We start from the raw sequence: 27,116 nt of genomic DNA, 5'->3' as shown, positions 1-27,116 counted from the left end.
GCCAGGTGCCATCCTAGCAATCACGCATGGGGATGCCAATTCTCACTTGCACTCACCAAATTAACGTTGTTGAGTTGCACACGAAAAAAACTCCACCATGTGGCAGTTGGCGGAGTTTTGCAGGAATTCCACGTTACAAGCATAAAGCGGAGTGGGCAAAACTCGGCGAACTCCACCAGCAGAGTGGAATTTATCACCCACCCCTATATAAGATCCTCTTGTATTCTACACTAACCCTGCCAGAGGATCGTCATAACCCTATTAGGATAGCTTACTCCTCGTATCCAATAAAGGTTGGTCCCATTTCTCATATTCCATATCGAATGGTCTCACTGTTTTGTACACACCATATCCCACATTCAAAAGTCTCATTATTTTATACTGCCACAAAGGTAGTCTTCGTATCTCGTATAAGATACTATTGCTGCTTTACGTTCCCCATATTCCCCGCAGGACGGTTCTCATATGCCATATAGGATGGCTCACACCTCATAGCCCATATAGGATGTTCTCACTCGTCATAGCCCATAAGGGATGGCCACATTCCTCATAGCCGACATAAGATGGTTGCATTCCTTTATTATAACCATGAAGGGGGTCTTCATATCCCATATAGGATGCTTTTTCCCCATTTGAATTCCGCATATTCAATGCTAAGAACAAAGGGAATACATATAGAATGGTCTCAGGTTTTGTATTCCCAGATACCTACATATTTTGGCCTCAGCATCATCAATACTGGAATTCAGTAAACAAAATACAACGCTGTATGTATAATTGTGGCATTTTTATAGTGCAAAGCTAGTTGGGAGGCTGCAGAGCGCTGTACATGGCCAAAGCCTCTGGCTTCATCTAATGCTGTCCTGTTTTCTGCACTTTCAGGTGACATGGAAGAGAAGAGGTCAAGAGTGCTCGAGAGGCTGTGATGTCGCAAACCTCCTAGAACATTCATAACATACATCATCGGAGAGGCCTACGGTGTTTGGGGCCTGAAGATCTCGACCACGCTTTCCTCATCACACGACGCTGGGTCTCCACAGGAGCTGGGGGGTCTGCAACCATTGGGATGCCTTGCTAAGTCTCTGCTGGAGTCACTGGGTCTGCAACCACTAGGACACGTCACGTCACAGGAGTCACAGGGTCTGCAACCACTGGGACGTGTTGCTAGGTCTCTGCAAGAGCCGGGGTTCTGCAACCACTAGGACAAATCACTGGGTCTCTACAGGAGTCACAGGGTCTGCAACCACTGAGGCGTGTTGCTAGGTCTCTGCAAGAGCCGGGGTTCTGCAACCACTAGGACACGTTGCTAGGTCTCTACCGGAGTCTCACAGGGCCTACAACCACTAGGACACGTCACTGGGTCTCTACAGGAGTCACAGGGTCTGCAACCACTGAGGCGTGTTGCTAGGTCTCTGCAAGAGCCGGGGGGTCTGCAACCACTAGGACACGTTGCTAGGTCTCTACCGGAGTCTCACAGCGCCTACAACCACTAGGACACGTCACTGGGTCTCTACAGGAGTGACAGGGTCTGCAACCACTAGGACATGTCACTGGGTCTCTACAGGAGTCACAGGGTCTGCAACCACTAGGACATGTCACTGGGTCTCTACAGGAGTCACAGGGTCTGCAACCACTGGGACGTGTTGCTAGGTCTCTGCAAGAGCCGGGGGGTCTGCAACCACTAGAACACGTCACTGGGTCTCTACAGGAGTCACAGGGTCTGCAACCACTGAGACGTGTTGCTAGGTCTCTGCAAGAGCCGGGGGGTCTGCAACCACTAGGACACGTTGCTAGGTCTCTACCGGAGTCTCACAGGGCCTACAACCACTAGGACTCGTTGCTAAGTCTCTACAAGAGTCACAGAATCTGCAACCACTATGACAGACATGGAGACCCTACGCTGCACAACAACTATCGCAGTGATGGCCCCGAGTGGTCAGGTATGCTGCCATCCAGAGGTCCTCCTTCTGTGACGTGGTTGCTCTACCTTGCACCCATTCTTCTTCAGGTGGACACAAAATGGAAAGGATGGAGGAGGCTTCTCCACCCAGAGCCCCCTTCGATCCACGCCGCATGGAGCGGAACATCCTGGATGAGCACATTGAACTGTGGTGGGCCCGGGAGCCGAGGAAGTCCATTCTGTGCTACAGTGTAGCTGTGCTCGTCATCCTGCTGTGTGGAGTGGGTGGGATTCTGCTTGTGAGCAGCACCAGCAGTCGCTCCAGCGAGTGGCGGCTGGCGGTGGGCAGTACGCTCTGCATCCTGGCCCTCCTCATCCTGATGAAGCAACTGCTCAGCTCCGCTGTCCAGGACATGAACTGCATCAGTAGCCGGGATCAGATTGACGCGCTCAAGAGCGGCGGCTTCTCTGATTCCATCGTCCTTCTGATCAGCGCCATCATCATCCTGGTGTGCGGGATCATCCTGGTCGTGTTGGACAACTCTACCTCCCAGGTTGGTGAAAGACGCCACTTGACCACCAAGTTCAGCGTAGGCGTGGCACTGGCCACCATTGGCTCACTGCTCTTCCTCGCCGTGCTGGTGTACTTGTTGGTTAACTTCTTCTGTCCCATTGGCACCAGGGGTATTAACAGGGGCAACATAGGGGTGTTCACCATTTCAGGCAGGCTGGCAGAGAACCGGCGGAGAGAGACCTCGTCCAGCATGGCAAACCTGCTCTGAGGACCCAGAGGCAACCATAACTGGACCACTCTGTCACTGGCCAGCCCCGCCTGCACTGCATCAACTTGCTTTGAGGACCCAGAGGCAACCGGAACTTCGCCACTCTGTCACTGGCCTGCCCCGCCTGCACTGCGTCAACTTGCTCTGAGGACCCAGAGGCAACCGGAACTTCGCCACTCTGTCACTGGCCAGCCCCGCCTGCACTGCGTCAACTTGCTCTGAGGACCCAGAGGCAACCGGAACTTCGCCACTCTGCCATTGGCCAGCCCAGTCTGCACTGGGCCCTTCTGCTCTGAGGACCCATAGGCAACCAGAACTGGACCACTCTGTCATTGTCCAGCCCCGTCGGCACTGGGCCAACCTCATCGGAGGACCCAGAGGCAACCGGAACTTGACTACTCTGTCAGTGGCCAGCACCATCTGCGCCTGCAGACTTCTGGCTGTGACCCACTAATGGCAACAGTCAGGGGTTAAAAAAAACTCAAAAGTGTGAAGAACGCCCCTGCTGGCTACAGCTCCAGAAGCTAAAGTACTGGCATTGCAGCCTGACCGACTGGTGTTCCAAAAGCAATGTGATTGACATCAGCAGTCTCTAGAGCAAGGGCTGTAAGATGTGACAAATGTGAAATGTCACAGCAGCCGCTCAGACAAAAGCAGGTAAACATTTGACTGACAAAGGTATTTATTTTCAAGCTTTTCTCGACTTAAAAGGTCCCTTCTTCAGACAAAAGGAAAAAGTTACTTTTATATGTGAATGCACAAGTTTTTTTAAGAGTCCATTTAGTGTGTGACCTACCAAGGCCATGTGACCCCTACCCCAAGTCGGGAGAGTGCAGTGTTACCATGTCCCTAACACCACAAAAGGCACATGCCAAGTCCAGTACTTACACACAACTCTTTATTGTCACGGAATTTGTAATCAGATGGTCACAGGCAGGAAGTATAAACGTTGGCACAAATTCAGCTTGTTATTGTTCATGACTTATCTTGGGATTAACTCACTTTACCCTTTTACACAAATACGCCTAACGCAATCTCCAATCAAATTATGCTCGGGCAGTGTTGGCTCCAACATGGTGGCACATAATGTGGCGGCCCAACCATGGGCACGATTCACAAAGGTAAGCTTAGACCAAAAGTCTGAGTTTATGACTCTCGGTATTCTCAAAGGTAAGTTATGAGTACTAATTACGCAATATTGCACCCTTTATCTTTCCTATTAGATTGGCGCCGATGGTCTTTTTTTTACCTACTACAAGTGGTTGAGGGGAACAAAACAATTCAGGGTTATACTTTCAATATTTACATGCCTTATAGGACCACAGACTCTGAACTTCAGTTTTGTTGATTTATTATATAAGGTCAAAAACAATTGGATGTAGACACAGCGGAGAATCAAATTATATAGATATAGAAAGATCAATACAGAGCCGAGTCTACGAATATAGGTTATTCGACCCAAAAGGCATAGGATGATGAACTCCAAAATCAGAATGCAACAAAGAATAGATGCGGAGTCCAGATCCTTTTTCATTAGGAAGGAACAAAAGCTTTCCCTACACTCTTCTAAATGGAGATTCTACCTAATTCCCTTCCATCATTTCCCAAAGGTGTCAGCACTTGTTGACTTCCTAAGAAGTACTCACGCCAAATGGGTTGATTAGCTTAAGGCTTTGAAGCTCGCTTCTAATTTGCTCCTCCTCCTCCGAAAGCTAGCAGAAGTCTGATTTCACTGTCCCTGCACATCATACAAAAAAATGGGGTTCGATTGATAATACGTCATCAGAAAATTTCTGTTGCAACTTTGTCAGTGTGCTGATTTTCCAGTCAGGGGTATGATGAACCTTCTTTGTTCGGATGGCCTTGGTTCCCAGATAGGCCAGACACGGAAGGCATCCTCCCTTCTCGCCTTTCAGCCATCTTCAAAGACATTCAGAGTATCTCCTTCAATCTGAAAATAACGAGTTTGCATTCCAGCACCTGCGGTAGGATGAGAACACTCTGTTTTTTTAACACAACATGTATTTAATTATTTATTTCTCGAGAGACCAAGGAGATGTGAAACTATAAACAATCTGCGCTTTTGGGCCTAGACTCGGACAACTTAAACTAAACACAGTTACATTATATGAATATAATATCATCCTGTACCTTATACATTCAGGACTTACAATGCATACATGGTCCTACTTAAATGTATCCACTACACTTATTGTTAACTGGTTCCACTAAAGACATCTTAATAATCATAAAACACTGCAAACTATAAGAATACACATGAGTGCGTATTAACCATGAGTATAGTGCACCCATAAAATATAGAGTGCTGAAAGCGATTTATCAGTAGTATCTTTACGTCTGCACTGGGGCAGAGCTTCCTCACCCGGAGTGGAATCTCTGCACTGGGGTGGATATTTCGCCCCGGGTGCGGACGTAAAGATACTATTCGTAACTTACCTTTGTGAATACCGATAGTCGTAAACTTAGACTTTTGGTCTAAGTTTACCTTTGTGAATTGGGCCCTTGGAATTCTGGTCTAAGTTTACCTTTGTGAATTGGGCCCCATATGGTTCGGTGGCCAATTGTGTGCAGCACAAAGCTTCAGAGCAGCGCCTCCTGGCAGGCACATTAAACACTTTCTCTTGTCTGAGGCGGTGGTTTGGGCCAGCACCACGGGCTCTTGCCACCAGTGCCGTATGAAGTACAACCAGTGTCCCAGGGAGTAAGAAACAGCCGCCTCAGGGATGACCCGCTGTCACTCAGGGATTAACCTCATTCTACTCAGGGTAGTTTCATGGAGCAGGCTGGGAATTGGCCTGAAGTCCCCTCACAGCAGCACGAGGCTGGGAAAGTTTGTTGACACTGTTTCCCAATCTAGGACTGTGGTTGTTGTGAAGACCCTTGCAGCAATGTACTAGGTTCTACACCACACACGATGACGGGGGTAAGACTAGTGCCTCCATGGAGCCAGAAAAGAGGTAGATGACCATGTCCCGAGCAGAGATCTGTCAGATCACACAGGATCGTGCCACGGACAGTCCCACACATCAGGTTCTCACTCCTTCATCCGCTGCCACGGGACCCTTACTTCCATGTAAGGATTTCACAGGATCAATCACTTACAGGACATTAGCTTCCTTAAAAGCAGAAGCCAGTGCCTTGCCTAAGAAAACCCAGAGCCCAGTCTATTACGCACAAAGACACAGTGCCTTATCCATGGAGACACATAAGTCAGTGCCTTACTCACAAACACACAGAGGCCAGTGCCTTACCCACAAAGACCCATAGGCTAGTGCCTTACCCTTGTCGACCCAGAGGCCAGTGTCCCACCCACACAGAAACAGAGCCCAGTGCTTTACCCACAGAGAGCCAGAGGCCACTGCCTCACCCAGAAAGATACAGAGGCCAATGCCTTACCCACAAAGGCACAGAGGCCAGTGCCCTACTCATGGGAACCCACATGCCAGTGTCTTACTTGTGGAAGCTCAGAGGCCAGTGTCTCACCTGCGAAGACACAAAGGCCAGTACCTTACTCGCGGAGACCCATAGGACAGTGCCTTACCCATGGAGATGCAGGGGCCAGTCTCTTACCCAAAAAACAGTGAGGCCAGTGCCTTACCCACAAAGACAGAGGCCAGTGCCTTACCCACAAAGACACAGAGGCCAGTGCCTTACCCACAGGGACCCATGGGGCCAGTGGCTTACCCACGGGGACCCAGAGGCCAGTGCCTTACCCACAAAGACACAGAGGCTGGTGCCTTAACCACGGAGACCCAGAGGCCAGTACCTTACCCATGTAGATACAGATGCCATGGCTTTACCCACAAAGACACAGAGGCCAGTGCCTTACCCACAAAGACGCAGAGGTCATGGCCTTACCCACAAAGACACAAGGCCAGTGCCTTACCCATGGAGACACAGAGGTCAGTCTCTCACCCACAAATACACAGAGGCCAGTCTCTTACCCACAAAGACACAGAGGCCAGTGCCTTACACACAAATACACAGAAGCCATGGCTTTACCCTCAAAGACACGGAGTCCAGTGCCTTACCCACAAAGACACAGAGGCCAGTGCCTTACTCACAAAGACACAGGGGCCAGTGCCTTACCCACAAAGACGCATAGATCATGGCCGTACCCACAAAGAGGCATAAGTCATGGCCTTACCCACAAAGACACAGAGGCCAGTGCCTTACCCATGGAGACACAGAGGTCAGTCTCTTACCCACAAAGACACAGAGGCCAGTGCCTTACCCTTAGAGACACAGGGGCCTATGCCTTACCCACAAAGACATAGAGGCCAGTGCCTTACCCACGGAGACCCAGAGGCCAGTGACTTACCCACAAAGACGCATAGGTCATGGCCTTACCCACAAAGACACAGAGGCCAGTCTCTTACCCACAAAGACACAGAGGCCAGTGGCCAGTGCCTTACTCACGAAGACACAGGGGCCAGTGCCTTACTCACAAAGACACAGGGGCCAGTGCCTTACCCACAAAGACACAGAAGCCATGGCTTTACCCACAAAGACACGGAGGCCAGTGCCTTACCCACAAAGACACAGAGGCCAGTGCCTTACTCACAAAGACACAGGGGCCAGTGCCTTACTCACAAAGACACAGGAGCCAGTGCCTTACCCACAAAGACACAGAGGCCATGGCTTTTCCCACGGAGTGACAGGAGCCAGTGCCTTACCCACAAAGTCACAGTGGCCAGTGCCTTACTCACAAAAACACAGAGGCCAGTGCCTTACTCACAAAGACGCATAGGTCATGGCCTTACACACTAACACGCATAGGTCATGGCCTTATCCACAAAGACACAGAGGCCAATGCCTTACCAATGGAGACACAGAGGTCAGTCTCTTACCCACAAATACACAGAGACCATTCTCTTTCCCACAAATACACAGAGGCCAGTGCCTTACCCTTAGAGGCACAGGGGCCTACGCCTTACCCACAAAGACACAGAGGCCAGTGCCTTACCCACAAAGATACATAGGTCATGGCCTTACCCTCAAAGACGCAGAGGCCAGTGCCGTACCCATGGAGACACAGAGGTGAGTCTCTTACCCACAAATACACAGAGGCCAGTCTCTTACCCACAAAGACACAGAGGCCAGTGTCTTACCCACAAAAACACAGAGGCCAGTGCCTTACCCTTGGTGACCCAGAGGCCAGTACCTTACCCACAATGACACAGAGGCCATGGTCTTAACCACAATGACACAGAGGCCATGGCCTTACCCACAAAGTCACAGGGGCCAGTCTCTCAACCACAAAGATACAGATGCCAATGTCTTACCCATAGAAACCCAGAGTCCAGTTCCTTACCCATGGAGACACAGATGCCAGTGACTTGACCAACAAAGACACAGAGGCCAGTGCCTAACCCATGGAGACACAGAGGTCAGTCTCTTACCCACAAATACACAGAGGCCATTCTCTTACCCACAAAGACACAGAGGCCAGTGCCTTACCCTTAGAGACACAGGGGCCTATGCTATGCCTTAGCCATAAAGACATAGAGGCCATTGACTTACCCATGGAGACCCAGAGGCCAGTGCCTTACCCACAAAGACGCATAGGTCATGGCCTTACCCACAAAGACACAGAGGCCAGTGCCTTACCCATGGAGACACAGAGGTCAGTCTCTTACCCACAAATACACAGAGGCCATTCTCTTACCCACAAAGACCCAGAGGCCAGTGCCTTACCCTTAGAGACACAGGGGCCTATGCTATGCCTTAGCCACAAAGACATAGAGGCCAGTGCCTTACCCATGGAGACACAGAGGTCAGTCTCTAACCCACAAATACACAGAGGCCAGTCTCTTACCCACAAAGACACTGTGGCCAGTGCCTTACTCATGAAGACACAGGGGCCAGTGTCTTACTCACAAAGACACAGGGGCCAGTGCCTTACCCACAAAGACACAGAAGCCATGGCTTTACCCACAAAGACATGGAGGCCAGTGCCTTACCCACAAAGCCACAGAGGCCAGTGCCTTACTCACAAAGACACAGAGGCCAGTGCCTTACTCACAAAGACACAGGATCCAGTGCCTTACCCACAAAGACACAGAGGCCATGGCTTTTCCTACGGAGCGACAGGAGCCAGTGCGTTACCCACAAAGACACAGTGGCCAGTGCCTTACTCACAAAGACACAGAGGCCAGTGCCTTACTCACAAAGACACAGGGGCCAGTGCCTTACCCACAAAGACGCATAGGTCATGGCCTTACCCACAAACACGCATAGGTCATGGCCTTACCCACAAAGACACAGAGGCCAATACCTTACCCATAGAGACACAGAGGTCCGTCTCTTACCCACAAATACACAGAGACCATTCTCTTTCCCACAAATACACAGAGGCCAGTGCCTTACCCTTAGAGACACAGGGGCCTACGCCTTACCCACAAAGACACAGAGGCCAGTGCCTTACCCACAAAGATACATAGGTCATGGCCTTACCCTCAAAGACACAGAGGCCAGTGCCGTACCCATGGAGACACAGAGGTTAGTCTCTTACCCACAAATACACAGAGGCCAATCTCTTACCCACAAAGACACAGAGGCCAGTGCCTTACCCACAAATACACAGAGGTCAGTCTCTTACCCACAAAAACACAGAGGCCAGTGCCTTACCCGTGGTGACCCAGAGGCCAGTACCTTACCCACAATGACACAGAGGCCATGGTCTTAACCACAAAGACACAGAGGCCATGGCCTTACCCACAAAGTCACAGGGGCCTGTCTCTCAACCACAAAGATATAGATGCCAATGTCTTACCCATAGAAACCCAGGAGCCAGTTCCTTACCCACAAAGACCCAGAGGCCAGTCTCTTACCCACAAAGAGACAGGGCCAGTGCCTTACCCACAAAGACACAGAGACCAGTGCCTTACACAGGAAGACCCAGAGGCCAGTAGCTTACCTACGGAGACACAGGGGCCAGTGCCTTAGCCATGAAGACCCAGAGGCCAGTGCCTTACCCATGGAGACACAGAGGCCAGTGCCTTACCCACAAAGACACAGACGCCAGTGCCTTAGACAACAAGCTTTGGCATAGCCAATAGGTCTCGCCTTTGGGACCTTATAAGTGTTTAGCCATGCAACAGTTGCATAACTAAATACTTATAAGGTCCCAAAAGCGAGACCTATTGGCTATAGCAAGCGGCCGTGCGGCCGCGAAAGTGAAAGTAATCGCGGTAAAGCGCTGCACGCGCGCCCGCGCACATGCACTGTAGCTCTAGGCTGGCCTGATAGCACTTTTTGGAGCCCTCTCAATAAGTCTCGCCAGACCAGCGCATGCGCTGGGTCAGACGAGACCTAAAAAGGCACAGAGACCAGTGCCTTACCAACAAAGACACAGCGGCCAGTGCCTCACCCAGAAATACACAGAGACCAGTGCTTTACACACAAAGACAGTGAGGCCAGTGCCTTACACACAAAGACACAGAGGATAGTCTCTTACCCACAAAGACAGAGGCCAGTGTGTTATCAACAGAGGCCCAGAGTCATCTACCTCATCCATAAAGATGCAAAAGCCAGTTTGTTATCCACAGAGGCCTGTGCCTCGCCCAAAGAGACACAGAGGCCATTACCTTACCCACGAAGAAACAGAGACCATTACCTTATCCACAAGGACATAGGGGCCTGTGCCTTACCCACAGAGACACAGGGGCCTGTGCCTTACCCACAGAGACATAGAGGCCAGTGCATTCCACACAGAGGATACAGAGACCAGTGCCTTACCCGCAGAGAGACAGGGGACCGTACCATAATCACAGAGGATACAGAGGCCAGTGCCTTACCCACAGAGGATACAGAGGCTAGTGCCTTAGCCACAGAGACGCAGGGGCCAGTGCCTTACCCACAGAGGATACAGAGACCAGTGCATTACTCTCAAAGGCACAGAGGCCCTGAGGTCTGTGCATCACCCATAAAGATCCAAAGGCCAGAGTGTTTTCCACAGTGGCCAGTGTCTTGCCTACCACAGCCAAGAGAGGAGGAGATCAAAAGAGAGATCCAAGGATCTTGATCGTCAAGATCAGCATATCCGGGCCTCGGAAACACAAGTCGCCAACAAGCTGCTGCACTTTCAATGTCGTTTTTCAAAGCCATTTTTATCTGTAAAATGTTTTATTGTGTTCATGAGAAATATAAATGCACCTTAACAGATATATTTAAGTAAATATTATATAGAAATCAGTACATCAAAAGAGGCGGAACCTGAGATTTACTGCTGCTAATGCAAATAAATTGACTAGAAACTGATTCCTAAATAATTTATAAGGAGTAACTCGAGGCCTCACAGGGCTGCTCATTTAACTAAATTCTCAAGAAAGGTTGTATCATTTTGTACAAATAAATTTAATTTGCAGAAAATTCTTCAATGTGTGCGTTTTCTGTGGGCTTTTCATTAGGCCACGTTTCTGCCTCCATTTTTATTCATATTTGTTAGACTTGGCATCTTGTGGCGTGATTCCCCAGAGTTTTTGCTTTCTGACCTCCCGGTTTTTGACTCTGTGCTGGCTTAGCGTTTCTGCGCACTTTTTTTTACTGCTGATCAGTGGTAAAGTGCAAGAGCTCCTGTGGTAAATTGTTTTTATGGATTGGTGTTTCCATGATTGAATGTTACTGTTAGTCCCTAGTAAAGTGCACTGAGTGTGCCAGGGCCTGTAAACCGAATGCTACAAGTGGGCCTGTAGCACTATTTGTGCCACCCACGTGCGTAGCCCTGAAAAGGTAACTAAGACCTGCCATTGCAGAGTCTGCGCGCAGTTTGTAACTGCCATGTCGACTTGGCCAGTGCACACACTTGCCAGTCTCCAACCTTCCCTTTTCTGACATGTCAGCCACCCCTAAGGTAGACCCAAGGTACCCCTGTGGGCAGGGTGCAGTGTATGTGAAAGGGAGGACATGCCCTGGTGTGTGGCATGTCCTGGTAGCGAATTATGGCCTATTGTGTTTTTCGCTACTGCAAGGCTACCTGTTCCCCATAGGACAGAATGGGAAGTTTGTTTACAACATCTTATAAACATAAATAGCCTGGGGAATTAGGTAAGAAATTAAAAGTTTAGTATGCCTGAACTCAGAATCTAAAGCTGCATCTTTTAGTGAATGTGATTTTTACATTCTGTGTTTGAAAATACCACTTTTAGAAAGTAGGTATTTTCTTGCTCAATCATCCCGTGTGCCTGTGCTTGGATGTGGATTGCCTGTCTGGGTTTTGGATGACAGAAGGCTGAGGAGCAGGAGTGGCTCCAGATAGTCTAGGTGGGTCAGGAAAGGGCTGAATAGATTTGGGCTGCAATGGAGGAAGGGGGAGGAGATTTCCTTGCACCTCAGAGGGCCTGGTCTGCCTTTGACAATGCCATCTCCACCACCTGCCAGGAAGTCACACCAGAGAAGGCAGAACTGGTTCTGGCCGGGTACAGACACTCTCTGCCTAAGAGATCAAAGGATTTTGGGATATAAATATTGGGGCCCAGACCCCTGAACTTTAGAACTCTTTTGGATCAAGAAGACTGCCAAGAAGAAGAGCTGGAGAAGCTTTGAGGAGGAACTACCACATCGCTGTGCGCTTTGCTGTGTTGGACTGCAGTGGCTGCTTTTGTCTTGGGCAGTGAAAGGACTGGACTAAACTTTCTGCAATCTACTTTTGTGAGTTTCTCCAAGGGCTTGAGGTAGAACTTGCCCCCTGTTCATGAAGTCTCAGGGACAACAAAGACTTCAAACTCTTCTGTCCTCAGCACTGGGGACTGTGTGTTTTGTGCTGCAACAGAAGGAAAGCAACCCAATGCCGTCTACAATGCCGCTGCCCACTCTGTGTCCTCAAGGCACTGCACAAGGCACCGCAGAGTGCACCGCCACAATGTCGCACCGCGACCCTGATCTCACCGATCACACCTGCTGACGCCACCACCGAGTTGCTGCTCGCACCGCGACCTGTGGGCACCGCACTCTGCCCGCCTCGCTTCACGACGATGCCTTGGCCTCCCCGACGACGCCGCTCCATGCCAAAATTGACGCCGCTGCTTGCACCGTGGTACGAGGGCACCGCTCGTTAAGTTACACGACGCAGCGCCCTCATCCCACACCGCAGCCTTGGCCTACCGACGCCGGTGCCGACTCCAGTTCGTCAGCCGACAACAGCGCTTCAGCAACGACACCGCTGCTGGCACTGCGACCTGCCAGCACCGCGATGAGCACCGCATTCACTTCGCACCGCGACCCTGGTCTCACCAACGCCGCCATTTGATTCCGCCACCGAACCGCTGATCGCACCGTGACCTGAGGGCACCGCACACTGCACCGCTGCACTTTGCACCGCAGCACCCAACGTCTGCCTACGCCAGCGCTCCTGACTCCAACAGAGAGGAAATCGATCTGCAACGCATGTGACTTCGAGGGCCCCGACGACACCTGCACCGACCTTCAGAACCGACGCCTGTGGACGCCGTGCTTTCGGAAGCTCAACGAGAGGTCGCCGAAGCCCTGCATTTCTAAAAGGGACTGTTTGCAGTACTTCCCGACACCGTAGTTGACCCACGACGCAACGGTCAGCCAGTACTGTTTGGATTTGTTTGTTCACGACACCGTGATAGCCCTGGACGGAGCTACCGACATCAAGGAACTGTTTTGCAAGCATATGTTGATAAGTAATTGTATTGTGGATTTTTATCGTTTTTGGTCTTGTCTTAAGTATATAAAAATATTGGATATTTTTATAAACTGGTGTGGTGTCCTTTTGTAGTGCTTACACTGTATTACTGTTGGTTATGTGAAAATGCTTTACACACTGCCTCTAAGATAAGCCTGACTGCTCGTGCCAAGCTACCAAGGGGGTAAGCAAGGTTATTTTAGGAGTGTAACTCCCTTATCCTGACTAGAGTGGTGGTTTCTGCCCGACTTTGGCACATGCCCTAGCCGACCAAAAATCCAATTTCTAACAATATTTGACGTCAGCCTCCAGACAGCAAGCAGAGTGTGGCCGTTGGTCCATCCCCATCTGCCATTGTCTTATATGAAGTGTCAATCAGCCCCCTGGCTAGCTATTGGCTGCTTAGAATCGCAGTACTGGGAGTGATGATGGTTTGTGTCTCTACATGAGTGCCCATCAGGAAGGGTCAATGTTTTCAGGTGAAAGAGTCCGCTTGTTTAGTGAGTGCCCCAGCAGCCACCCTGCCTCTGATGTGGGACCACTCCCACAGCGTTCAGAGCACCTGGAGCTGTGTTTTCTCTATTCTCTATCTACCTGCTATGTGGACTGTACAGCACATGCTGCCTACAAGCATTGATTGACAAGGATGCAAACATTGAATGGAAGGGGGCTTAAAAAGGCTACTTCTTAACAAGCACTCGCAAAGCCATGAGGTCTGGCGTTGGCCACAAGCCTTTTGGTTTTGTCAATGCTTCTTTTGTTTTGTCATGGTTTTTTCAAACGTTATTGTTGTGGAAGCTTCTGGACCCTCGTCAATCTGAAAAAGCTTAGGCTAACAGCAAAAATATGTTGTAAACATGTCGGGGGACCCACTTTTGAAAATCCCAAACTGAGACACTACAAAAGCAAAGAAGTGGGGCAAAAATGTCGCTGAATGAGAGACACACAATGACATAAACAACAGCGCTGACCTGCAAGGGAACCACAGACAAGGATGCACTATGAGGAACTAACTGCAACCCTTACCCACATTATCATGTGTGTTCATAAAAACTGCTAATGATCAGGGCTGCTAACTAATCCTTCCCTTCAACACATGAAACATGGCTTACCTCTGTTTCAGTCAACTTGCTCCAAAAACACGGACTTATTCTAACTTTACTGAAGTTTGTTGGGTGAGTGAACACTGGGACACCCTAAAAGTTGTTCCTCCTGCAGTTTAACACAAGCACTCGAGTGGAGGCTGAACAATGCACCCAAACAGCCAGTAGCTTCTAATGAATACTGCACTGGGCTGAGCAAAGACGTGAGTGACATAGCCTCAGACCAATGGCTGAAAGAGGCTGGTTGAAGAGAGCCAATGGCTATAAGGGGCAGTCCCAAAGTCTAAGCTATGTATATTGTTAAAATTAGGTACGTTTATTAGCTGTGCTGTCAGAACAAAGACCGAAGTAGCATATGGAGTAATACAGCAGAGGGGTAACGGTTTGTACATTCCCTCTCAGTTGTGTTCGGCAATGACACATGCCCATGTTTGGGTACTGTGCTAAAATTACAGCAGCCTTTACTCTATGATGTGTGTGAGAAGTTGACCTAGTATATGCCCTCCACTAGTTAAAGTGGGCACCTTGCACCAGTCCAAACGACCCTTATTGATGATTGGGTTAAAGACAACCTTTATTGAAAGCTATCCTAGTGGTAGCTATGGAGAGCAGCCTTCAGGCTAAGTCTCGAAGAATGTAAAGCAGCTTGGTTTACCAGATTGTAACCTCCTGAATGAACAAATAAAAGGAGAACCACACAAGGTATATATATAAAATATATGTATTTATTTCTAAACACTCTATACTAACCTCTTTATGAGATTAGAGAACAAGGCACACAATATTAATACACTAGAACAACAGTAAATAGCACAATACACCGTGGCCCCCAGGGGGAGACCAAGCCATACACTAAGAAAGTGGTATAACAACCACGACTTGACTAGACACAGTGCCTAGAGCACGTAGAATTGCTGGGACCCCAAGGAACTACCCAAGGTAGTGTGACATGGGACCCACGGGGGACGCGTGCAGTTTGAGAACACAACCGCGAGCTCCGTACAATCCTATGGGAAAGACGTGGTTGGAATTTAAAGATTAAGGACACTTAGGGGAGGACTTTGAGCAAACCCTTTCAAACTTAGAAGGTTCTAAGACCAGCACCCATGTGAGCACTGGAGTACCCAGTGAAGCCGGGTGCATAGGTGTCAAATGGTGTCGGGAATCTTCATCGTTATTAATGGCGTGATGCTGCAAAGTGCTGCTGCCGGGAAGAATGGAAGTGTCCGGTGTGATCCAAGCCTGGATCAGGGCTGAGAAGAACCTGAAAGCAGAGGGGACTTCAGGGTGACCAGGGGCACGATAGACCAATGCCCACCAATGTCGGGTATTTCAGGTGAAATTAGGTGAAGCTTGACTCTGTAGCCATGGGTACTAGGAGACGTCAACGATGACCAAAGTCCACAGGCAAGCTGTCCCACGAAGGATGTCGAGTGCTGGGGGGGGTCAGTGTCCGGATTGGAGAACAACAAGCCTTTGCAACTGCAACCCACGCGGTTAGAGAAAAAAAGATGCTTCGGTGTGGACCACAAGGTCCTGGGGACTCCCCAAGTCAGGGTATGTCTGGAGCAACTAGGAAAGCCCAATGAAAATTAAAGTTCCCTTCGCAGGGACCCACAGGTCGACGGATCAGGGATCGCGAAGGGACGTCGAGAGGAATCACAAAATACCAGCGCACGGAACACTCATGGAGTGTCGGCCAGTAATCTTCGGTGGTTCACTGCTCAGGGTATGGACTACAAGTAGCCCAAAGCACAGCCTCAGGGATTGCCAAAAAGCATATGCTGCTGCTGCAAATGTGCATGGTGTCCAGGGGTTCGGGTTGCACGGTCCCCACGAGGGCTGCGGGTCTTAGGTCGACCTCGGGCAAGCTTGGGAACCCACCTCCTATGTTGCAAAATCTTTGGAGTCCTTCAGGAGCAGCGTAGATGCAAACCAGTCAGATGCATTTCAGGTGCATGCCTTGCAGGGATGTAACTCCTTTACTTCAAGGGAGATTCTTCGGTCATCCAACATAGGGCCATATGTAGGTAGCCTAACATTTACCACTTCATAAATAGCGAATTTTACCGATTCGGTATTTATGAAGTGGTAAATGATATGTAGGTAATCCATCGGTAATATTTACCGAATCGGAATGGGTCGGTAATTTAGAATCGGTATTTACCGGTTCGGTAATGGTAACTGGCTTCCCATTGATTCCTATGGGCCAGGAGGCCCATAGGAATCAATGGGAAGCCAGTTACCATTACCGAATCGGTAAATACCGATTCGGTAATGGGGGGAGCACAATCAAGGGTGGCTGGGTGTCACAGTGCCACCCTGTTGCACCCCTGATTCCTGCATGTGTGCACATGTGGCACACATACATGCCCTAAGGGCATGTATGTCTGCCACATTGCACACTTCAAAGTGCAAAAAAATGCTTTTTTACAGCCATTCGTCATTTACCACCAACTTTTAGTTGGTGGTAAATAACGAATCCCCACAACAACCACACACTCCCCCTACATATCATTTCAGGATTCGGTATTTACCAAATCGGTAAAATTACTGAATCGGTAATTTTACCGATTCGGTAAATTACCGAATCCTGAAATGTGCCCCCTACATACCAAAAGCCTGAATACCGGTCGGTAACGGGATATTTACCGAAAATCGGCCGTTACCGACCGGTATTGGGCTTCCTACATATGGCCCATAGTGTAGATAGTTGAAGTATTTGGTTTCTGTAGCAGAGTTTCGTCCAGGTAAATCTAAAGTCCTGTAGCCAGGGGTTCCTACTTTATACCCAAGGAAGGGGTGGGACAAACTCTGGGGACCCACCTATGGGAGGGTCAGGACAGAGGGGTGGCTACACCCATGTCCTTTGTCCAGTTTCGTGCCAGAGCAGGGGCTGATAGCCCCTGCAACTGGTTTGAGCTGGACTATGCACAGGGACACCAAATGTGCCCCCAGTGCAGACATCGAAGCACTCTCACAGTGCACCCACCCAGCCCCAATACACTAAAGCCGGTCTGGGAGGTGGTCACACCTCCCTGTGACAGGAAACCTATTGTCCAGCCTTCCCCTGCCGGAGCTTCGTCCACCAACAGGAGGGAAGGCTCGTGTTTGTGGCTGGAAGCATCCATTTTGTGATGCCAGGGTCTGTAAAGCTGGTACCGGGTGTACCGGTAGTGTCATATTTCTCCCTCTAGTAGGGTGGAATCATACCTCCCACACCAGTTACTGCTGTGGGAGGTATGATTCCAAGGTGCTTGACACCAAACATGACATGTTTCCATGCAGCCGTTTTAAAGTTAGCATTTACCGCGAGGTTATAATGCACTTAAGAGTATATGGTAGGTTGCATCACAAACAACCCCGAAATAGAGGTTCCGAAGGCTGCAGAGGTGCTCTGCTCATGCAATTGCACCCTCTCATATAAAACCCAGCACCCTGCCTTCAGGATTGATAAGGCCTGCCATAGGGGTGACTAATAGGTTTATATGTGCCGTCATTAGGATATATATAGTGAACCTATATCTAAGTAAGGGGTGCATGCACCACCTTACACAGGCTCCTGCAGCAGACCTGTTGTGTCATTTTGAATGGTCTCCCAGGGGTGGCATAATACATGCTGCAACCCCCGAGAGGCCTCTGGGATACCTATGCCCTAGGTACATAGTATACCATATACTAGGAACTTATAAGGGTACCCCAGAATCCAATCTGGAGTGTACCTAAAGTACATGGAATCCATTTATAGGAGAAAGCAGCTAGGCTGGGGTCCTGGATAGCAGGATCCCAGCCAGTCTAAGTCGAAAACAGTGAAACATCAGCAGCAGAAAGTGGGGGTAACTATAAGAAGCAGATCCTACTCTCCTACACAACCCCCCTCCCCCCAAATGTAAGGACATTAAACTAACCTTGACCAGTTGGGTCTTCATGTTCTAAGTTGAAATATCTGGAGAGTCCATCTGCATTTGCATGGTTACTCCCGGGTCTATGTTCCACTGTATAGTCCATCCCCTGTAGGGAAATGGACCACCACAAAAGTTTGGGGTTTTCACCCTTCATCTGTTTTAGCCATAAGAGGGGCTTATGGTCTGTCTGAACAATGAAGTGAGTGCCAAACAAGTATGGTCTCAGCTTTTTCAGAGCCCAAACCACAGCAAAGGCCTCCCTCTCAATAGCTAACCAACATTTTTCTCTGGGGGTCAGCCTTCTGCTAATAAAAGCTACTGGCTGATTCTGACCGTCTTCATTCAGTTGTGATAACACAGCCCCTGCTCCTAACTCAGATGCATCTGTTTGGACAATGAATTGCTTGGAGTAGTCAGGACTTTGCAGAATGGGAGCAGTGCACATGGCCTGTTTCAGGTCATCAAATGCCTTTTGACAGCTGACTGTCCACTGAACTTTCTTTGGCATTTTCTTAGAAGTTAAGTCATTCAAAGGGGTCACTATGGATCGATAATCTTTGACAAATCTCCTATAGTACCCAGTCAGGCCCAAGAAAGCTCTGACCTGAGTCTGGGTGGTTGGAGCAATCCAGTCCATGATGGTCTGGATTTTGCTCTGCAATGGTTGAACCTGGCCTCCACCCACAAGGTGGCCCAGGTACACAACCTGACTGCCCTATCTGGCACTTGGTGGCCTTCATAGTTAGACCCGCTTTCTGCAGGGCCTCCAAAACATTTCTCAGATGGGCCAGGTGATCCTCCCAGGTGGAGCTAAAGACAGGAATATCATCTAGATATGCTGCACTATAGGCTTCCAGGCCCGTAAGGACTTTGTTCATCAACCGTTGAAAAGTGGCAGATGCATTCTTCAAACCACAGGGCATCACCACAAATTGGTAGTGCCCACTAGGAGTAGAAAATACTGTCTTTGGATTTGCATCATCAGCTAGTCTGATCTGCCAGTAGCCAGCTGGTAGGTCAAATGTGCTCAGAAACTTGGCTGAGGCCAAAGTATCTATAAGCTCATCTGCCCTAGGGATTGGATGGGCATCAGTCCTAGTGACTGCATTGAGACTTCTGTAGTCTACATAAAACCTCACCTCTCTCTTACCATCTTTGGTGTGAGGGTTGGGTGCCAAGACTACTGGACTAGCCCAAAGGCTATCTGAGGGTTCAATCACACCCAAATGCAACATTTTCTGGACTTCAGTCCTGATGCAGCCTCTGACGTGGTCAGGTTGCCTGTAAATCCTATTTTTAACAGGCAGACTGTCCCCAGTGTCCACTTCATGACTGCACCAGGTAGTCTGACTTGGAGTCAGTGAAAACATGTCTAAACTGATTGAGAACTTTTCTGCAATAAGTTTGTTGCTGGACAGTGAGGCTGCCTGCCAAGGCTACACCATCAACTGAACCATCATCAGGGTTCTGAGAGAGCAGGTCAGGGGATGAATCACTCTCCTCCTCCTGTCCCTCATCAGTAGCCATGAGCAAGCCCATGTCAGCCCTGTCAACATATGGTTTGAGCCTGTTGACATGGAGCACCCTATGGCTGCTCCTGAGAGTTCCAAGGTCCACCAGGTAGGTAACCTCTCCCTTTTGCTCAATTATGGTATGGTGGCCACTCCACTTATCTTGGAGGGCTGCTGGGGCCACAGGCTCCAACACCCATTCTTTCTGACCTGCCTGGTAAACAGCCAGCGCAGCCTTTTGGTCATGCCTGGCCTTTTGCAATTCCTGGCTAGCCTCAAGGTTTTTATTTGCCTTTTTCATGTACTCAGCCATCCTGGAGCGGAGACCAAGTACATAGTCCAGAATATCCTGTTTAGGGGGTTTGAGAGGTAACTTCCATCCATCCTTCACTAGACACAATGGACCCCTAACTGGATGTCCAAACAGAAGTGCAAATGGACTATAACCAGCCCCCTTCTGTGAAACCTCTCTGTAGGCAAATAGAAGGCAGGACAAAAGTATGTCCCATATGCACCTAATCTTTTCTGGGAGACCTTCAATCATGCCTTTGAGGTTTTTGTTGAACCTTTCAACTAACCCATTGCGTTGTGGGTGATAAGGGGTGGTAAATTTGTAATTTCCTCCACACTCCTTCCACATAGCAGTCAAGTAACTAGACATGAAGTTTGCATCTCTGTCTGATACTACCTTCTTAGGGAAACCCACTCTGGAAAAGATTCCCAGGATGGCCCTTGCCACCACAGGTGCTGTGGTGGTTCTAAGGGGTATTGCTTCTGGTTACCTGGCATGGTCCACCACCACCAGTATAAATCTGTGCCCAGATGCTGTTTGAGGATCCATGGGACCAACTATATCAATCCCAACCCTCTCAAAGGGAAACCCCACCACAGGTAGTGGTATCAGGGGGGGCCTTTGTTGTGGCACCTGCCTTACCACTGGCTTTACAGGTGACACAGGAGCGACAACACTCCTTGGTGTCTTCAGACATGTGAGGCCAATGAAAGTGAGGTACAATTCTGTCCCAAGTCTTGTTTGGGCCTAGGTGACCTGCTACAGGAATGTTGTGTGCTAGTGTCAATAGGAAACCCCTAAACTTCAGTGGTATAACCAACCTTCTTGTGGCACCAGGCTTGGGGTCTCTACACTCTGAGTAAAGGAGTCCATCATCCCAGTAGATCCTACGGGATCCAATAGCACTCCCAGCTCCGTCAGCAGCAGCTAGCTGTCTGAAGGGTTCAAGAGAGGGGCAGCTCAGCTGCTCCTGGCTCAGATCTGCCCTGGAAGGTCCCCCTGTCCCTAATAACTCAACCTGATCAGGTTCAAGCTCATCTGGGACAGTTCCTTCTTCAGAACTAAGATCATCTCCCTCAAGAGACTGATCTGGATTCTGAGTCAGGGGGGAAGACACTGCCTTACCCCTACTGCTCCTTTTCTTGGAAGGCGCCTGATCCATTTTTCCAGGATCCAGGGCCTGTTCAGTTTTAGACATTTTTGCCTGTGACCTGGTCATAGCAAACACATCTGCAGGAATTCCCAACATTTCTGCATGAGTCCTGAGCTCCACTTCAGCCCAAGCTGAAGTTTCTAAATCACTGCCCAACAAGCATTCAACGGGGAGGTCTGCACTTACCACACCCTTCCTGGGGCCAGTTACCCCTCCCCAGGTGAAATTAACAACTGCCAAGGAATGGTCTGTCCTGACATTGCTAGCATTGGTCACTTTGTACATCTCACCAAGTATGATTTGCTCAGGAGCCACAATATCTTTTGTCACCTTTGTGACACTTGCTCCTGTGTCCCTGAATGCCAAGGCCTTCTTTTTATTTATCAAAGGCTGCTGTCTATATTTGCCCAGATTACTGGGACTGACAAATAAGGAGGCCATATCCATGCCTCCATCACAGATCAGTACAGCTGAGTAGGAACTCTGACTAGGCCAGAGTCCATCTCAGACCGCAGGGTTAATCCTACTAAACCCTTATTCTGAGTAACACCACTTGGAGCTGAACTAAGGGGAACAGTTGCCTTAGGGGCAATGGTGGCTGGACTTGGTACAATCACTTGTCCAATGGGTCTTCTGTTTACAGATTTGACACCAAGGTTTCTTCTTGCCTTTTCCCTTGTTGGATTGTGACTCCCCACCAGATGCAGATTTTTGGGGCCCTTGAGAAGACTTTGGTTTTTAGGCTTCTCCCCACCCATATCAGACTTTTTAGAATCCTGCTTCTTGGAGTCACCACCTTGGTTCTGAACCTTCTGCCTCACCCTGGTTCTGACCCATTTGTCTGCCTTCTGGCCCAATTCTTAGGGTGAGGTCATATCAGAGTCCACCAGGTACTGATGGAACAACTAATTTTGACAATTATTAAGGCTCTGCTCCCTCATAATTAAATTGTACAATCCTTTAAAATCACACACTTTGCTGTGAAGTAACCAGCCTTCCAGAGCCTTAGTAGCACAATCTACAAAGTCAACCCAGTCTGTGCCTTTTGGGTATCTCTGAACTTTAACCTGTATTGTTCAGTGGTTAAGCCAAACCTATCAATCAGAGCACTCTTCAAGACTGTATAATTATCAGCATCCTCTTCTCTAACAGTGAGGAGCTTGTCTCTACCTTTGTCTGCAAAGGAGAGCCACAAGATTGCTGCCCACCGCTCCTGAGGGACCCTCTGTACTTTACAGGCCCTCTCCAGTTCAGTTATCTATTTGTGGATGTCATCCCCACTCTGGTAGGGAGGGACAATCTTGTTCAGGTTCCTATGGTCATGAGTATTTTCTTTACCTCTAGGGACACTGTTGCTGCCACCATGGGGCTCTAGCCCCAACATTTTAGAATCTCTCTGAAGCTCCAGGGATTCCCTATCTAAGGCCAATTGCTCTCTCTTGATTCTGAGCTTAGCTCACTCAAACTCAAGCAGTTGGCACTTCTTTTCATAAGAGAACTCCCTTTTATGAGAAGAAATCCTATGAGAAATAGAGGTCCCTACAGAAGTACCAGAATGATTAGATTCCTGAGAATGAGATCTTGATCTTCTTGGTAAACCGTTAACCCTTCCAGGTGGGGTATAGAGAGGGCCACTGAGGCCTTCTCCCTCACCTTCAGGAAGAATTGGATTGTCCAGGTTAGAATCATCTTGATCCTCCTGGCCAGCATCAGAGTCCAGGTCATAGAGGTTTCCACCTCCTGACCTTTCCTATTCTGCTGTCCTACCCAACTTGCCTGCCTCATCAGTCCCTGGGGTCTTTCTGAGGTCATCTAAAAGCAAACCCTCTATGAGGCGTTGAGTTCTGGGGTTTTCCCTGTCTTCAATTTCCCAGCTGTACACATACTCCTCAATTTTTGGGATGGGATATGGTCAAATTTGGTGGTCAGAGCCCCACTGGCTTCTACCCTAGAAGACATACTAGTGTTATGTGGTGTTGCACCTACCTAACCTAGTGGGAACTACTAAACTCTCTTGAGTTGGAGAAAGGGTGTGCTAGACCCTTGACTTACCCAACTCTAAGTTCAGTAGAACTTACTTTATTCTAGTCTTGATTATATGTACCTATGTACCTATAGTGCTTTTCAGTTAGTCACTCAATGAGATTATCTGGTTAAGCAATAGCAAGCTTGAATCCCAACCGCTGCACACCAATGCGAGAAGTTGGCCTGGTATATGCTGTCCACTAGTTAAAGTGGGCACCTTGCACCAGTCCAAACGACCCTTATTTATGATTAGGTTAAAGACAACCTTTATTGAAAACTATCCTAGTGGTAGCTATGGAGAACAGCCTTCAGGCTAAGTCTTGAAGGAATGTAAAGCAGCTTGGTTTACCAGATTATAACCGCTGCATGACCAAATGAAAGGAGAACCACACCAGGTATATATATAAAATATATGTATTTCTAAACACTCTCTACTAACCTCTTTATGAGATTAGAGAACAAGGCACACAATAATAATGCACTAGAACAACAGTAAATAGCACAATACACAGTGGGCCCCAGGGCGAGACCAAACCATATATTAAGAAAGTGGTATAACAACCACGACTTGACTAGACACAGTGCTTAGAGCACGTAGAATCGCTGGGACCCCAAAGAACCAGTGACACAGGGGACCCACGGGGGACGCGTGCAGTGTGAGAATATAGCTGCGTACAATCCTATGGAAAAGTCGCGGTTGGAATTTTAAAGATTAAGGACACTTAGGAGAGGACTTTGAACAAACCCTTTTAAACGTAGAAGGTTCTAAGGCCAGCACCCTTGTGAGCACCGGAGTACTCATGTTACCTAACCCAGGGAAGCCAGGTGCATGGGTGTCACATGGTGTCGGGAATCTTCGTTGTTTTCAATGGCGTGATGCTGCAAAGTGCTTCTGCCGGGAAGAAGAGAAGTGTCCGGTGTGATCCAAGGCTGGATCAGAGCTGAGAAGAACCTGAAAGCAGAGGGAACAGAGTCTGGGTCACTTCAGGGTGACCAGGGGCACGATAGACGAATGCCCACCGATGTCGGTGGTTCAGGTGAGATGAGGTGAAGCTGGACTCTGCTGCCACAAGGACCAGGAGACGTCGACGACAACCAAAGTCCGCAGGCGAGCTGTCCCACGAAGGATGTCGAGTGTTGGGCGCTCCGTCCATCATCTCCTTGTGTTAACTATGCTCGGAGGGCAAGAAATCATCTCCAAAAATCCTCCCTTGAATATGATCTTATTTCATCAAGATCAGGGGAGGGTTTTTCGTACCTATCTAGCATCACGATTGCTCAGCATAGATTCATTCTATTGCGCTTCTGACTGAATTTTATCCCACTGATGCTAGGCTACCCAGAGAAGAGATATAAACACTCAGACTTGTCCCCCTGCCCATGCAATAATCATTCTCCCCAGACGGATCTACACTTAATTTTATCCAGTAAGTTTTATAATAGTGAAAGGAAAGTATTCATCCTCCCAATCTTAAGGTCTTTAAACAATGCAGGGTGGCACCGTATCCATTTGTCTGCTTCTCCTTAGCCTCATTTTTGTGGGCCTGCATGAGAAAAAGGAAAAGTGGAAGGCTATTGTTTTACCCTTTCGTGTAGTGACAACTTACAAAGCGCACCCCGCTTGCTTAACTGCCGCCGGATCACAGATGCACAGTACCTGCTATCCATCTCTGACCCTGGATGCTTAAACCTGCAAAAGGGTCGAAATCCCAGATTCCCAGTTTCATGTTTAGCTGCAGTACACCTTCAGTGGATCCGTTGGGAGATACCACAAACCGCATTGGTCATGAGAACCTTAGGAAGCACCCAATTTTCACCTGGGCGTACCTCTAAATGAGACAGGCTCCACACAGCTGTAAGGCTAGAGACTCACATATATTAAACCTATTTACTGGTTTTTGCCACTTGGCACGCTTCTGGTTGGTGATGCGGAACCTCCTACCCAGCATAAGCTGACCTTCTAGCGCTGTCGCCACACCCCCCGTTGTCCCTTTAATCACCCTCCATCCCCCTGTGCAATAGTCATATTGCTAAGTGGGCAATCAATTCAACATCCCTCCTTTCCTGCCGGACTGTTGCCTGTTCAGTTTGATCTGTGGTGACTGCACCCAGACTTTCCAGGCAGCTTCATTGCTGACAATGTGGGCAGTTGACCTTGGGGGAGTCACACGCTTGCAACTACAGCAATTGCCTAATTCACAGGGCTGACTGGCTAATGATTTACAACTGAAATTGCACAACTAATGAGGCCTTGCACTGAAACTCTACTGTGTTGTCGCAACTTTCTTTCAAAGCTAGATATGCCCACCAGGGGGCAGATTTATGAGGGACTTGCGCCCCTTTTACGCCGCCGTTGCGTCACTTTTGTGACGCAGCGGCGGCGTAAACCCTGCGCCATGTTGCGCCCCATTTATATCGTGACGCATCTATGGAGATGCGTCACGGTGTAAAGCCCTGCGCCACATGAAACCTGCATCAGGTTTCATGTGGGCGTTGCTACTCAGGGGGGGCGTTCCGTCGCAGGAACGCCCCTGAAAAGTGACTCAGTGACATCTATAAGATTTCACTGAGTCACTTTCCCAACGCTGATGCGTCAAAACCCTGCGCTTGCTTGAAGCAGGCGTAAGGCTTGACGCACCATGTTAGGGATAGGGTAGGTTGGAACAGTACTGGAGTTGCGTCGCGCTTGCGACGCAACTTCAGCACTGCGCCAACCTTACGCCGGCAGATGAGTCACGTATCTTCTTGTCCTTGCGCCACGATGCGCCGCATTGTAAATGCGGCGCATCTGCGGTGGTGCAAGGGCAAATAAGCGTGACGCATCTTCCCTGGCGCATCCATGCTGATTTGCAGGGATGCGCCAGGGAACATAAATCTGCCCCCAGGTGTACATGGCACCTGTTTCTATATGCTGCCAGCAGATGTTCCTCATAAAGGCCCATGTAGCCAATTGCACAATGCAGTCTCAACAACATTTCACAGCACCTCTCTTTGCGTTGCAATTGCCCCGAGTAAGTGTAAAATTATACTTTCCCACCATTGGGCTGGTAACCGACGGCAAAGAAATACAGAACCTGGGCATAAGATCGTTGGTTCCTAGAATAAAACAATAATTATCCTGCACCTTTATCAAATGTGCCACATGCGCCCATGGCCTATCCACCTGTTGCTATGCAGATGTCATCCAATTCAATGACATAGGAGACATAACAACCAGTTCTCGTCTATGTGGTCAACAAAATTCTATATACTCGAAGTTCTCCACTAGTACCTATGATACTGAACCTGGATTTGTAAGGTACACATGAGGTTCGGCGATGGTCCCAATGCTAGTTGCCATGTTTCCAACTTATCAATATCGTCCGACTTAGTGAGGGCACTACGAGGACTCGTGGGACGGAATTTGAGGTCTAAACTATTAGTGCCAATTAACCCCTTCGCTGCGGCGCGAATTCGGCCGCAGCGCTGGGGGGGTTTAGGGTGAGCGCGGCGCCGCCATGCTCATGACGGAACCACGCCGTCATGAGTCACGGGCGAGCTGTGCTCATGACGGCGTGGTTCCGTCATGACTCCACCCACTTGCGCTGATCGCCCGCACAGGCGGGGAAACAGCGCCGCGTGGGGGGCACCAAAGAATTACCGCCATGTGGCCGTGAAAACCTCAAACAGCGCAGTGCAGTGGGGTACTTCTGCTGCTTCATCTGTGTTCATCAGATGCCTCCCTTCTCACCCCACAGCCTGCTGGTTGGATCACCCTCTGCCCACCGGACTGC

The 27,116-nt window shown here is 49.2% G+C and overlaps 1 protein-coding gene across 2 annotated transcripts in view; it reads left to right on the top strand.

The window, feature by feature from the left end:
- Positions 1–11,076, top strand: part of TMEM125 (transmembrane protein 125) — a 127,491-nt gene extending 116,415 nt beyond the window's left edge. For both annotated transcript variants that reach the window (XM_085602985.1, XM_085602984.1), the window contains exon 2: positions 883–11,076. In XM_085602985.1, coding sequence (XP_085459111.1) covers positions 2,020–2,682 — 663 coding nt within the window. In that variant the 5' untranslated portion in view covers positions 883–2,019 and the 3' untranslated portion in view covers positions 2,683–11,076. The remainder of the gene's footprint in view (positions 1–882) is intronic.
- The last annotated feature ends 16,040 nt before the right edge of the window (positions 11,077–27,116 follow it).

Source organism: Triturus cristatus, chromosome 4_2 (assembly GCF_964204655.1).
Source record: "Triturus cristatus chromosome 4_2, aTriCri1.1, whole genome shotgun sequence".
Classification (NCBI taxonomy): domain Eukaryota; kingdom Metazoa; phylum Chordata; class Amphibia; order Caudata; family Salamandridae; genus Triturus; species Triturus cristatus.
The sequence above is the reverse complement of the archived record's forward strand: the minus strand, read 5'-3'. Positions and strand labels throughout refer to the sequence as shown.